This window comes from Capra hircus, unplaced genomic scaffold (assembly GCF_001704415.2).
Source record: "Capra hircus breed San Clemente unplaced genomic scaffold, ASM170441v1, whole genome shotgun sequence".
NCBI classification, from domain to species: Eukaryota; Metazoa; Chordata; class Mammalia; order Artiodactyla; family Bovidae; genus Capra; species Capra hircus.
Genome location: NW_017205676.1, coordinates 24226 through 39279, shown reverse-complemented (window position 1 = coordinate 39279; position 15054 = coordinate 24226). Strand labels below are relative to the sequence as shown.

At 50.6% G+C, this 15054-nt stretch overlaps 1 protein-coding gene across 1 annotated transcript; it reads left to right on the top strand.

The window, feature by feature from the left end:
- Positions 1-361: 361 nt before the first annotated feature.
- Positions 362-15054, top strand: LOC102174197 (xaa-Pro aminopeptidase 2; the record flags this gene model as incomplete). The annotated part of the gene is given in 12 exon segments (XM_018045398.1): positions 362-543; positions 1308-1397; positions 3109-3218; positions 3879-3956; positions 5028-5103; positions 7301-7360; positions 8576-8645; positions 9090-9194; positions 9630-9689; positions 9951-10027; positions 12592-12681; positions 12955-15054. Coding segments are annotated over 12 exon segments (1193 nt in total), but the record flags the coding sequence as incomplete, so codon positions are not given.

Below are 15054 nucleotides of genomic sequence, written 5' to 3'. Positions count from 1 at the left end.
TTGTTTTTAATCCTTACTTGGCCCATCTTACAGATAAGGAAATTGAGGCTTTAGAGAGGTAAAATGATTATCTATGGTTTTTCATAGCTGGCAAGGGGTGGAACGGAGATTTGACCCCCCAGGTCTGTTTTGACTACATGGCTTGCACTCTTACTGGTACAGACATTGATGACCTCGCTAACTTTGTTAGTCTCCACCTTGTCCTTAAACTCTGTGTCACAGACCTGTCCTTTTGGAGATGCTTGTATACTGGTTCTAGGACTTTGGTTGTTCATCTTTTTTTCTTGCTCCCTGCAATCCTCTAAAGAGTCTGCCCCTCTGCAGGGCCAGGAATTTGCTGGCAGAAGATCATAAGCATGAGAGAGTCGCTTTAGCTCTGAGACCTTGCAGTACCTGAACTCTGGCTGCACCGGTCCCCTGTGTGTGCAAGTCGAAGACTACAGCCAAGTCTCTGGCAGTGTCCAGGCTTACGCCTCAGGAGACGTGAAGATCTGGATCGGGACCAGCTACACTTCATATGGGCTCTATGAATTGATACCCAAGGTGGGTTTGCCAGGCCCCGGCTCATGCCAGGCACCATCCCCCTACCCCCACCAAGAGCCCCGATAAGTCTCAATCTAACAGGGAAAGGGGGAGAGCCCCTTGTCCATTCTGGCAGTTGGTCAGTCAGCAGTGGTGCAGTGAGTCTCCTTCTAGGCCTCCCTGGAAAGAGACAGGAGAAGCAGTAGCAGGACATTGTCCATAGAGATCCCAGACATTGTCACAGAGGCTGGGGGAGCAGAGGCTCTGAGGTCACCAGATGAGAGGCGGAGAACCGACTGTGCCAGGACCTTGGATGAGTGACTTCATCCGTCCAGGCCTCTGCTTCCTCACCTGTAAAGTGGCACTAAGAGTCACAACCTCAAAAGAATTGCTCTGAGGAGCTTAAAAGGAGACGGTGCATATAAAGCCCAGTGCCTGCAGCAGGACAGGCTCTCAGTAAGTGGCAGTTGTTATGATACGAGATGTGCAGGAAATAGACTTGTCCGAACAGCCCACAACTGGCAAGGGCCAGGCTTGCATCCATCCCAGAGCACTGTCCAGGACCAGGGAGGGAGGAGGAAGCAAGGGAGGGAGGGAGAGGGAAGGTTAGGCTGGACAGAGAAGACAAGGAAAGCCCTGCATAGTCAGAAAGCACACACAGGAAGGGCACTGCCACTCCAGGAAACGGCAGCTCTCATCTCAGCCAGGATTTCCTGCTAATCCTTTTCAAACCCCACCATGCCCTAGACAGGGCTCCCAGACCATCTCCTCTCTGCTCTTCACAGGAGAAGCTCATAGAAGACACCTACTCCCCAGTGATGGTAACCAAGGCGGTGAAAAACAGCAAGGAGCAAACCCTCCTCAGGGCCAGTCACGTAAGTCCGTGGGCAGGCAGACACACAGGCCTCTGGGGCGCTCCCAGTCTGATGGGTTAGAAAGGAGACCATGCACGAGGAGCCTCAAGAAGGCCCTTAGTGAAACATAGACGTGGACACCAAACTCCTGGACACCCACTTATGCTCCACCCCCTCACTCACAGCTTGGTTCAGTGGTTTATAACCTGAGCCCCTGAGCTACAGTGTCTGAGTTCAAATCCTAGTTCCTCTAGCCACCTCCTAGCTGTGTGACCTTAGGTAAGTCACTTCACCTCTCTGGGCCTCAGTTACCTTCTCTGTAAAATAAGGATCATAGCTGTAACTATGTAACTATCATAGCAGCAGAGGATTGTTATGATAATTAAAGATATATCTCTCTCTACATTATATAGTATAAATAATAAATAATATGTCTAAATATATTAATTGTAATACATAATATAAATATATACAACATGTACATGCTTAATCACTCAGTTGGGTTTGACTCTTCGTAACTCCTTGAACTGTAGCCCACCAGGCAAGAATACTGGAGTAGGTTGTCATTTCCTCTTCCAGGGGATCTTCCTGACCCAAGGATTGAACCTGCATCTCTTGCATCTCCTGCATTGGCAGGCAGGTTCTTTACCACTGCACCACCTCAGAAGCCCTAAATATATACAGTATACACTCCAGTACTCTTGCCTGGAGAATCCCATGGAGGGAGGACCCTGGTAGGCTACAGTCCATGGGGTCACAAAGAGTTGGACACAACTGAGCGACTTCACTTTTTCACTTTATACATATTTGCATTTATATACATCTATGTATATGTGCAAAATATACCTATAAATATATAATAATTATGTAAATATATGATACTTATATAATAATTATAGAGTTCTATGTGTATAAATACAGTTATATATTTATATATATTAAATATATATATAGCTTTTAATACCGCCACCTGGCACACTCCAAGTCTTAAATATGTTAGCTTTTATAATTTCTTCACCCTGGGGAGAAGATGGTTTGCCCCTTTGGATGTTGCTGCTGCTGCTAAGTCGCTTCAGTCGTGTCCGACTCTGTGCGACACCATAGACAGAAGCCCACCAGGCTCCCCCGTCCCTGGGATTCTCCAGGCAAGAATACTGGAGTGGGTTGTCATTTCCTTCTCCAATGAGTGAAAGTGAAAAGTGAAAGTGAAGTCGCTCAGTCATGTCCGACTCCTAGCGACCCCATGGACTGCAGCCCACCAGGATATTCCTGTTAAAATTGGGATATGTTGCCTCATTTTTAAAAACTTTTCTTGTGGAAAATGTTAAGCATGTACAAAAGTAGAGGAAATAGCTTAGTGATCCCCGTCACTATCATCCAGCTTTGATAATCATCAACTCAAGGCCAATCTCATTTCCTCTACAACCCCACAGTCATTACCTCCACTCCCCATCCTCTGCTGCTGGATGATTTTAAAGCAAATGCCATCTATCACATTGTTTCTTCTAGCAACATTTCAGTATCTCTGACAAGACAAGAACTCTTTTTAAAACATGACCATACTCTGATCATGTATATAGACATGAATAAGAATCCCTTAATAGTGTCACATGGCCAGTTAAACCCTCACGTTTTTACAGCTCAGCTCCCAGAGCAGTCACCACATCTCCTGCATCCTGGAGCCCCAGCTGAGACCGTTCCTCAGTCTGCCTTTCTGCTTGTCCTGCTCCAGGTGCGGGATGCTGTGGCTGTGATCCGCTACTTGGTCTGGCTGGAGAAGAACGTGCCTCAAGGCACCGTGGATGAGTTCTCTGGGGCAGAACAACTGGAGAAGTTCCGAGGGTGAATGACCACAGCCATCCTTTTCGGCTAAGTGTGGGAATGGGGGCAGGGAGGGGAGCCTGGTCTTCTTACTTACTGGGGAAGGAAGACCCTCCTTGTATTTGAGGGCTCTCTGGAATAAGGAGTGACAGGTTCTTGAGTGGTCAGGAAGCTGGGCAGGGGTATTGGATGACATTCCCCAACGCTGCCAAGAGCTGGACACCTAGAAGGGCCACAACCCAACAGCGCCCCCTAGTGTCTGCTTCAGGCACGGGCCTCTGAGGAGAGGCTGGCTCAGGCCAGTAGGACCTTGGACCACTTGAGAATATCAGGCTGAGCTGCTCCTGGGCTGGGGGAGTTTTCAGATACAGGGAGCTAGGTTTCTTCACACTTGCTTTACTAGGAACTCACTTTGGGACACAAAGCTTTGGTTTCCCCATCTGTAAAATGGAGGTGGAGGAGGAATAATTGGTGTCTGCAGTCTCTCCTTCTCTGACCTTGAGTGGTCTATAAGTGACAGGTCAGGGCTTGGGAAAGGACAGGAGGTGGGACTGGGAAAGCCAAATGGAGCCTGGCCAAGGGAGGGGCAAACATGACTTTTCACTTGCCTTTGCTAGCTCTCCTGGACCCAGCCTAGTCCCTGAGCCCATTCATTGACCATTCCTGCCTTGTCCTTTCCAGAGAGGAGGAGTTCTTCTCTGGATCCAGTTTTGAAACCATCTCTGCAAGTGGCCTGAATGCTGCCCTGGCCCACTACAGGTACTTCAGGAGGAAGAATTTTCTGGGGCCCTGTGGAGGACTTGAGTCCACATTTAAGCTTTGAGGTCTTTAGCACTGTGGGAGCTGGGGCTGGGGAATAGAGCCTAGTCAGGTGTTGGGAGTCTCCTTTGAATTAAAAGACTTGAGTAATTTCACTGCCCAGGAGGCTGGGACTTTATGAGCACTTAGGACAGAAGGATCTGGAAGGCAGATGGTGGGACTGCTGCTGGATGTTTTTCCTTTGCTTCCTGTGAGTTATTTAATTCTTCAAGCTCACAAGAACGTGGGGAAGAAGGGCCCATTCACTCTCCCTGAACCAACCAAGGTGGCCCCCAGATATAGGCTGGGCAGATGTTTGGCTCCATAGCAAACAAACACCTGCAGCCAGCCTGATGAAACTGGGGAAGGGGAGTGATCAAGCTCACCAGATGCCTCTGGCTGGCAAAGGCAAAACTGGGAGAGGGCAGAGACCCTCCAGTGGTTGGCCTAGCCTATCCCAGACTTCCTTCTCCTGGTGGCCCCAAGCCTTCAGCTGCCTTGGCCCAGCCCCCTCTCCCTACTAGAGAGGAGCATGGTAGGAATTCCTCAGCTCTACCAACTGCTGCTCTCCAGCCACACCCTTGAGTTCCCTCCCTTCCTGTGCCCTGGTTTCTTGGGGCCGTCTGCTCCTAGAGGCAGCAGGAAGTTAGAGAAAGCCCTAGACTGAGCATCTGGGTCCAGGCCCAGTTCCCTCATGGCTTTCCCGAGGGGCCTCCTGATGTAAAAGATGGCTGGACTGGGTGCTCGCTAAGGCCTCCTCATCTCCCACATTCAGGGCTCTTTCCTTTCTCCCTCCTTGGAGACCAGGGCCTGGCCTGGGGAGATGTAGGATACACAGATGTGTGCTGAGGACATTAGCAGCAGAAGCTCATTAGTCTTCCAGGGCCCTTTGGGAGATGATGACGTCCCCAAGGGAGTTAGCTGAAAAGCCAACCCACAGGGAGGAAGGGGTTCCTCTGCTTCCACTCAGGACCCCTCCCTACCTGGCTCAGTGTTAGGCTGCTCCTTTCTCAGCATCTCTGCCCTTCCCAGCCCCACCAAAGAGCTGCACCGCAAGCTGTCCTCAGACGAGATATACCTGCTGGATTCTGGGGGACAATATTGGTATGTACTCCACCTCACCCCCGCCCTGGCCCGGCTGTGTCAGCTCAGACAAGAGCCAGCCAAAGGTTTCCCTTCCTGGGCGTGGATCCTGCATCTGAGAAAGGAGAGGCCTGGATTGAATTGCTTAAGTAGCCTGTCCATTTTCACACGTGGGAATCCCTGCCCGGTGGGCAACTGACAGAGGCCAAAAGTGCGGCTGCCCACAGATGCCTAAAAATCAGGAAAAGACTCCCCTTGTGCAAGTAAAAGGTTTTTTTAAGCCTGAACATTATTACACAGTCCCAACTGCCCTGCTTGACTGTGCAAAAAGTATGCCCATATTCTCACCCAAATACCCTGGACACAACCTGCATGCCCTCACTGCGTGCTTGGTGAGGTGACCGCATCATGTGGAGTGGGGGCAGGATCGGACCTTCAAGAGAAGCAGGCAGGTGAGTGATGCAGCGTCAGAGGACAGCCAGCAGCAGAGCTGGGACAAGGCACTACCATCAGCATGGGATATGTTTGTGAGTAGACGTGTGTGTGTTCTGAGTATGTGCATGGCCACAGATAGGGTTATGTGGGAGGGCACTGTCCCCTGCTCCAGGACTCCACAATCTGCATGTCTACTTGTGTGCTCTCATTGAAATTAGTATATACCCATTTGGTGAGTGGCATTTTTTAAGATATGTTACTTTTGTACAGTGCACAACCTGAACACCTAGACATGATAGCCATGAGGGCTAAGTCGATTCAGTCATGTCTGACTCTTTGCGACCACATGGACTGTAGCCCACCAGGCTCCTCTGTCCATGGGATTCTGCAGGCAAGAATACTGGCATGGGCTGCCATATCCTCCTCCAGAGGATCTTCCTGACCCAGGGATCGAACTCACATCTCTTATGTCTCCTGCATTGACAGATGGGTTCTTTAACACTAGCACTACCTGGGAAGCCCTGTTATGGAATACTGGAGTAGGTTGCCATGCCCTCCTCCAGGGGATCTTCCCAGCTCACGAATCGAACCCAGGTCTCCTGCATGGCAGGTGGATTCTTTTCCAGCTGAGCTACCAGGGAAGCCCACAATAACCATGAGAATAGGCTAAGCCCATTCCTTCCAAATGTATGACCAATCATTCACACAGGAGCTGAGTTGAAATGGGCTGGAGGATTTTCCCTTCTCATCTGGGAAGCAGTTGGACTCTGGGAAACTTGGGGGAAAGGAAGGGATGTGCTGAACTGATGCAAGAGCCAGGAATCGTTTCCCATCCTCTATCCTGTGGTGAATGTGCTAATGACAAAGGCCCTTCACTGGGAGCCAGCCTGGCGGGCGTTCAGCCTAGCAGCCTTTGCAGTCACCAGTATGGTGCAGTGCGGACTTGAGATGGCTGATGTGCAAAGGGGAAGTGAATTCTCGGTGTGTTGCTGGATTGGGGCGTGCTCAAGCAGGGTGAGGCCAGGGAAACGGTCACCTCACTTCCTCTTCTCTCCTTCTGAAGAAGTCAGCCACATCCTGTGACCTGCTCCCAAGCTGGAGTCCCAAAGGCCCTGGGACCATTCCCCACTTCCCTGGGGGCGGGGGTGGCCACAGGGGCCATTCTGGGGTAACGACTGCAGGTGGTGGTTGGCAGTCAGACTGTTTGCCTTCTGGCAGCTTCGGTTCACTGAGCAAATCCCTGGGGCAGATTCATGTTTACAATGGAGAGAACTGTATAAAGCCACTGCTTGAGCCAGGCCCGGCCTCCGTGAGGCCAGCGAGGGAGAGTTGTCTCATCTATGAAATGGGGATAATGAGGTTTGTTCTGCATCCCTCATTCTGTAAATAGTAAATAAGTGTATGAATGTGTGAGAGTGTTATGATCTCTCAGTTTCCCCATCTGTAAGAGTGGGACAATCCCTTCCTGCCTCACAGGAAGCCTGGAGGGAGCATTTCTTTTAGAGCCAAACTGGCCCAAGGAAACTTTTGGTCAAAATGGGTGGGATTGGGGTGGAGGATGTATGTGGGGACTCAGGATTCCTGATGACTTTGCAGAGCTCCTTCAGATGCACATGCTGAGGATGGGAACTGCATCATGGCTGCCATCTTCCCTTGGCCTCCTTCCCCACCGCCATCCCAGTCCTGCCACTCAAACCCCAGTGGTGAACACTCCAGAAGAACAGGGCCACGATCCCTACCCCAAAGTGTTCACCTGAGCTGGACCTGATGATTGTCCTTCTCCACAGGGATGGACAACAGACGTCACCAGGACAGTCCACTGGGGCACCCCCTCAGCTTTCCAAAAGGTAGGCATCAGACCAGATTTCCCTGCCTATGCTCACCCAAGGAACACCCAAGCAACCACTCCTACAAGAGCCATTTGATTATATAGAGTCTGAAACTGAAGCCCAGGGAGGTTAAGTAGTTCACCATAGGTCACACAGCAAATTAGTACCAGGAAACCCAGTGCCCCGGACTACTTCCCCAGAGATACTTCAGGCCCCTGGTAGGGCCTCAGCCCAAGCTTATCATCATCCCATTTCAGAAACTCAATGAACAAAGATTTATTTAGTGCAGTCTGTGCTGAGCAGAAAGGAAGAAGACAGGCATTCCATTCCAGGGGAAAAAAAAAACTGGCACCAGCACAGTCTCAGAGGTGGAAAGGGACTTCACTGTTCAGGAAATGATGAGGGCTGGTCCGCTGGGGGTAGGTGTGGGGACACGGTCTGTGCACCTCTGGGACCACATTCGTGCATTCAGCAGGTGAACTGTGGCTCAGACATTGTACTTGAAACAGAGACAGAGAAAACAAACACTGGTCAGGCCTCCAGGAGCTCAGTTTAGCGGATAGATCCAGTGCCCCGGGCTGTCATGCTCAAGATGACAAGCCCTGTGTGTGTTGGGGGGTGGTGGTGAAGGGGACTCACCACATCACCACAGGGAGTGACTGGGAGAAGATGCCTCCCTCTCTCTTTCCACGAGGTAACAGCCCCAACAGAGCAAGGCTGGCCTGCCCATTATCAGGCCTCAACTTAATCATAAGGTCGTAAGAAAACTCAAGGGTGATCATGATAAGGGCAGAGAGGCGCTGACCTCTATTTGACCCATTTACTTTGTTGAGAGCACCCTACACGCACAAGTCTACCCACTCCTCCCAACGACCTGAGCTGGTACTATGATCATCCCATTACAGACCACAAAACTGAGGCACAAAGAAGCTCAAAACACTTGATCAAGGTCAGGTTTGTGAGTGGCCATGTTAGGATTCTAGCCCAGGGAGTTTGCCTTCTAAACCCTTACTGTCGCAGCCTCAGCTCACCCCCCACCTAGACAAGCCAAAGGGAACCATGTGCACCAAGCCCCAGCTTTGGGCAGGTGCCCCTCCGCCTCCTTTGGCCATCTTCCGGAACCCGTGTGCCCACACACAAGCATGCATCGGTCCCCCCGTATGCCCCTGGGCCCACATATGAGTTTCTAGCCACTCGGGCCTCGTGCACATTTTGTCACCTTCTCTCCATCAGGAGGCGTACACCCGCGTGTTGATAGGAAATATTGACCTGTCCAGACTTGTCTTCCCAGCTGCTACTTCAGGTGGGTTTTGGAAACCAGGCTGGACCCAGAGCCTCAGGCCCTGATTCCACTGCAGCCAGACCCTGGGAGGCCAGTGGGGCAGGGGTTAGGTCATCACCCCCTCCACTGTATAGATCCAGTCCAGCCCAGAGAGAGAAAGCCACTTGCCCAAGATCACACAGAGGGTTAGTGGGAGAGCCAGGCCTTGAGCTCAGGGGCAGGGGTGTTCAGTGTGCTGCAGCAGTCATGGGAGGATTCTGGGAGGAAGCAGGTGTCTTGACACATGGGGAGGTCCAGGTAATGGGTACAACATAGAATAGACTGGAGACAGGGCATGCCTACCTGCCTCTCGGTCCCCTCTCCTCATGCACCATCCTGGTGGTTAGTCTGGGAAAAGTTAGCCAGAAGGGGCAAAGCCAATACTGTGGCGTCCAGCCAATTGACTGGAGGTCGTCTCTCTTCCAGGACGAATGGTGGAGGCCTTTGCCCGCAAAGCCTTGTGGGATGTTGGGCTCAATTATGGTCACGGGACAGGCCACGGCATTGGCAACTTCCTATGTGTGCATGAGTGTAGGTATCTCTTTGGCGCTCCCCTGCAGTCCCCCCTCTTATGAGAGAGGCAGAGTATTTCACAGGTGTGGAAAGGACTGGGACCCGTGGAGGGGCAGTGACCCAAGCCAGGGGACCCAGCTGATGGGAAGTTGGTGCTCCACAGGGTAAGTGAGAAATGCTGGCAGTTGGCCACTCCAACTGGCATCCAGGACAGGTCCAGAAAGAAGAGAGGCCGGTCAAGACGCAGTGGCTGACTGGCCTAGACCCCAGAGAAATAAAAGCCAGAGCCAACCAGTCACTGGTAGACGAGGACGGTGGATGCATGCTGCTGGGGGTATCCAGTTACCCGCTCTTTCCTAGAACCTGCCAGATGCCATGGAGCCTGCTAGATGCCATGCTGGCGAGTGCAGGAGAGCTGACGCTGGCCTTGCCTCTCCCTCTCTCCCTTTGCAGGGCCAGTGGGATTCCAGTCCAGCAACATTGCCATGGCCAAGGGCATGTTCACTTCCATTGGTACGGTTCTTGGACTCCTCCACGACTTCATTCTAGCAAATGCCAGCCTTCAGGGAGCACAATCCCACACAGGCCCACCCAGACTCCACTGCTGTACTCCCTCACCCACCTCCCCAGTCCCAAATAGGCTGTCCCACCATAACACCAAGCCCCTTCTAACATCTAGCAAGTGGTGGGACTGCCACTCCTCATTCAGTACAGGAAACCTGGGCTTGGGTCTTCCCCCTACCTAATGTCACCAGCATCTCTTCTGTCTCCCAGAACCTGGCTACTATCTGGATGGAGAATTTGGGATCCGTCTGGAAGATGTGGCCCTTGTGGTAGAAGCAAAGACCAAGGTAAAGACAGGCTGGAGGGGTAGACAGCATGGCAGGGACTTTGGGCTGCATCGGGGGTGAGGAAGGTCAAAGGAGAACTCAGTGTATGGGCATGAATTTCTTTAGAGTCTTCCTTAGCACCAGAATAATTCCATAAAACAGTTTCTCAAACCTGTTTGCACATTAGAATATTTGAATCATCTAGAGTTTTTTTTTTTTTTTTCAAGCCAATGCCCAGGTCTCACTCTGAACCAAATGAATCAGTAGCCCTGCCGTAAATCATTGGTTCTCCATGCACATAATAAGCACCAGGGGAGCTTGTTAGTTATAAAGATTCTGTATAATGACAACCAAGAAGATAAAATACCTAGATATAAACTTTAAAAGACTTATGTGCAGAAAATCTCTACTGAGGGACATTAAAAAAAGATTTAAGTAAACGGTGCTCTCTGGAAATAAGCCTCAATATTATGAAGATGTCATTTCTCCCTAAATTAATCTACAAATTCAAGACAACCGCAATTTCAACGTTAACTGGATGCTTTTGTAACTTCACAAAATGATGGTAAAGTTTATTTGTAAAGATAAACATGCAAAGATAGCTCAGTAGCTAGGATAATTCTCGAAAAGAACAATAAGGGAAACTAGCTCTTGCAGATACTAGCCCACACTACAAAGCTGCCATCACTAAAACAGTAAGACAGCAGAGATGGGAAAGACGGATGGAACAGTGAGACAGAATAGTTAGTCCAGAAATAGACCCTCTAATTTCCATAAAACGAGATGGGAATTTAGTTTACTATAAAGCTGTTGCCTCAAAACAGTCAAGAAGAGAGATTGTTTGATCACTGGGCAGGGGAGACAAATGGCTAATCATTTGGTTGGGGGAATTAAACTGAAGAACCTCGTTGTTACTCTAAAAAAAGTTGCAAATGGATCAAGGTTTAAAGGTGAAACCATAAAAGATCTAGAAGAAAACCTATATGAATTCATTTATAATCCCAGGGCAGAAAGGGGCCTTTATAACTCTGACTCAGTTAAACAAAGAACGTCTATATGGGAACAATGCCAAAATGAGGTCAAAAGATGTATGATAAGTGTAGCACGTATATCTGAAAAAGGGGGGATGTCCTTCTTTTACCACAAGCTTTTAAAAAATCAGTAAGACCAGGCTTCCCTTGTGGCTCAGCTGGTAAAGAATCCACCTACAATGTGGGAGACCTGGGTTTGATCCCTGGGTTGGGAAAATCCTCTGGAAAAGGGAAAGGCTTCCCTGGTGGTGCAGAGCTTAAAGCGTCTGCCTGCAACGTGGGAGACCTGGGTTCAGTCCCTGGGTCGGGAAGATCCCCTGGAGAAGGAAATGGCACCCTACTCCAGTACTCTTGCCTGGAGAATCCCTTGGATGGAGGAGCCTGGTGGGCTACAGTCCACGGGTCACAAAGAGTCAGACACAACTGAGCGACTTAAAAAAAATTTAGTAAGACCAAACTAAGGAAGACAGAAAAAAATGATTAAAAGACATAAAGAGGCAATTAACTAAAATCAACACAGATGGCCCATAAATTCGAAAAGATGCTCAACTTTATTGTTAAAAAGATATAAATAAAAGTGACAATGGAGTACCACCTGATAGACAAAAGCAAAAAGACTTTGATGATACCCAGTGCTTGTGAGTTTGTGGGGACAATGACACTCTCATACATTGCTTGGGTAGGTACAAATACCTACAAACTTTCAGGAAGGCAGTTTGATAATATCTATCAAAATTTATACTAAAAGTGCCTGTACTTTTTGTCTCTGCCTTCCCACTGCCAGATGTGTACCTTCTGGCTATAGTCCCCAAATGCCACTTTTGTATAAAGATGTTTATATGATGATGTTGATTGTTGCATTCACAGTAATAGTTTAAAAAAATGGAAACAGCCCAAATATCCATCATTGGTTAAATAAATTATCATCCACATACTATGGGCCCTTAAAAAGAAGGAGGTAGACCTTCCTGTGCTAATATGGAGCACTCTCCTAAGTTTACTATGGGGGCGGGGACAGAGTTGGGGAAGGTGCAGGAAAGTGTATAGTAGGATCCATTATGCTTGAATTTTTTTAGAATATACTTGTATATATATTATATATGCCAAAAATGTTTTCAGGAAAGAAACCGGCAAGGAGAAATCTTTCCATTTTTATTGAGTCTCTTTTTGTAGTTTGAATTTTCTAAGCACATACATGCAAGAGCTCTCTGGGAGATGGGAATTATGGGCTATTTCTTCTTCTTTATGCTTGTCTCCATAGATACATCAATTGATAGAAACAGAGATACGGATAGACAGATAGAGAGATGTAGAGATGGAAATTAGATCTCTACATCTGAGAAACATAGGCCTAAGTCTAAACTTCAGGAATCATGAGGGAAGCACCAAAGGCAGGTGGCTAAGTGGTAGACACAGGGGTGGCCAAGGGCACTGTGGGGGCTCAGGCTTGACAAGGCCAGTTCCCTGTGCCCTGGGTTTCTGGGTGGAGTGTTCTCTCTCTCCGTCTAGCCTTGCTCACTTCCTGCTTTCCTCCTTTACTTGTGGGTCCCCCAGTACCCAGGGACCTACCTGACCTTTGAAGTGGTGTCCTTGGTGCCCTATGATCGGAACCTCATTGATGTTAGCCTGCTGTCCTCTGAGCAGGTGAGCGAGCACCCCTCGGCGCTGTCTATCTCCAGCCCTCAAGCCAGTGACTGCCTTCTCCCTGGCCCTGGCCCTCTCTTGCCTCTGTTCCCCCTACCCTAAGACCCTCTGCCCCTTCCCTCACTTTGGGAGGGTCCACACGGGTGGCATCTATAGGCTCACACTGGGCATCCCTCCCCTGCTCACCTGAGGATGGCTGGGGACCTGGGCCAAGGTGGCACCAAGCTCCCACACCTTGGCCTGTGAAGCCCTCACCCCTCCTATGTCTTGCAGCTCCAGTACCTGAACCGCTACTACCAAATCATCCGTGAGAAGGTGGGCCCAGAGCTGCAGCGCCGCCAGCTTCAGGAGGAGTTCTCCTGGCTACAGCGGCACACAGAGCCCCTAACTGCCAGGGCGGCGCCCACCACCTCCTTGGCCCCTCTGGTAACAGTCTCTGCTCTCGCTATCCTAGGCTGGAGTGTCTAGTGTCTGAGACTCCCCTCCTGACCCTCTCGCTCAACTCCCCTCACCCCACAACACCCATGCCCCAAGAGCCCCCACCAACCCATTGCCTAGAAACCGCTGCCCTCAGCCTCCTGCTCCGGAACCAAGCCCTAGGGGTGTGGGGCTTCTTGGTCACTGTCAGCACCTCCCCCAACCCCTTCTCTGCCCTACACTCTGACCTTCAGGCTGGGACATTCACCCTCAGCTCCCAACCCCTGGCCCCTGGATACAAGAGCCAGGTGGTCCCCTTTCCTCCTATGAATCCAGCAGACCAGCCACTGACTTGGCAGACCCACCTCCTCCCCCGCTTCAAAAGATCAATACAAGATAGCACCCTACCTCCCAGGAGCTCCAAGACCCTGTGAGAGTCCCACTCTCACACCTGCTGGATACAGCCTGACGTACACTGGCTCCTGACTTGTGGGTATTCCCGCACCCTTGAGGCTGCCTCTGGCCTCCTGCCCTGGCCCTGACCCTGCAGTGGCCTCCTGGCTGCAGTCCACAGGCTGAAGGAACAATTGCTGCCTCCAGGCTGCTGCGCCCCTGGAGGGAGAGGAAGAGATGGCAGCTGAGGCCTTTGGCTGTGTTACTGCCACTCCAGGGGTCAGACAGACCAGCCCCTCTACCCACCCATGTGTAAGCCCATCACTCCTAAACCCTGGATGGGCTCCATTCCTACCGACAGCATAGGGAGTTAAGCCATAGGAATCTGCCCAAGGGGTAGGAGAGGACTCTGGAATATGGCCCTACTCGAAGTTGGGAACAACCTGAGCAACTCTACCCAATCACTACCCCAGACTTCCCAGCACGTTGGTCACCCAGTGAGCTTTCCAAAGCACAGGCCCTGGGACCGTGCTGAAAAATCCTCCAGCATCCTTGGGTGATCATTAACCTGTGTGCATGAAATCTGGTCTCCCCATTTTACAGATAGGAGAACTGAGTTCCCAATGGGGTAAGACCTGCCTGAGGACACACTGTGTTTGGTGGGAAAATGGTGGGGCCAGAATGGATCAGCAGTCCAGATCTTTTGCCCCTTGGTACCGTGCAGAATGCCCTAGCCTACCTGCTAGCCCTTTCCAGGTTCGCCGAACCAGTGGCTGGAGCATGAGGGAGGATAGGGAAGGGCTGTCCCTGGCCAGCTGAACCATTAGCCACCTGGGCTCACATCCTGCTAAAAGCTTGAAACAGCCTGGCAATGAAGCCTGCTTGTGGGTTTTGCATTGTCTGCTGTGCAGCCGGGGACTGCTGTTACCTGTGGCTTTTGTGGTGGGGGCGGAAGGGGAGGAGGTGAGGTGGGGGCGGGGATGTGAGGCTCCCAGAAGCTCAGTTAGGGAGCACATGTGCTTGAGAAGGTGCAAGTGAGCATGCGTGCGTGTATGTGGATTCGCATGCATGCCACGCCCAGCCAACCACCTCCTGTGGTAAAAGTTGTAGCTTTGTGGACAGGACCAGGGGAGCCCCATGCTGGGGGACTTGCAAAGGTGGTCCCAGAAAGTTGGGGCCAGCACCAAGGGGAGGAGAAAGGAGAACTCTGGGGCAGAGTGCTGAGCAAGGGCACCCGGCTGAGGAGTCCCCCAGGTGGGAGCACCAAGTGTGAGGGTGACCTGTGACAGTTATTACCACCAATGTTGCACCCAAAGTCCCCAGCTCTGAGCCATCCTCACTGAGAGCCTGTAGCACCCCATGGTGGGCCCCTGTTTGCTGAGTCATTTGCTCCCTCACAAGCTCACCCAAAAAGACGTAGTCATAATAAAATGAGTCGCCGCCACCATCACGGTCATCACACCTATCATCCACTGAGTGTTCACCATGTACCAGGCACTGTGTTTTACATTTTTTCAATTTTATTGTGCTAAGAACATTAAATGTGAGATCTACTCTCTTAAA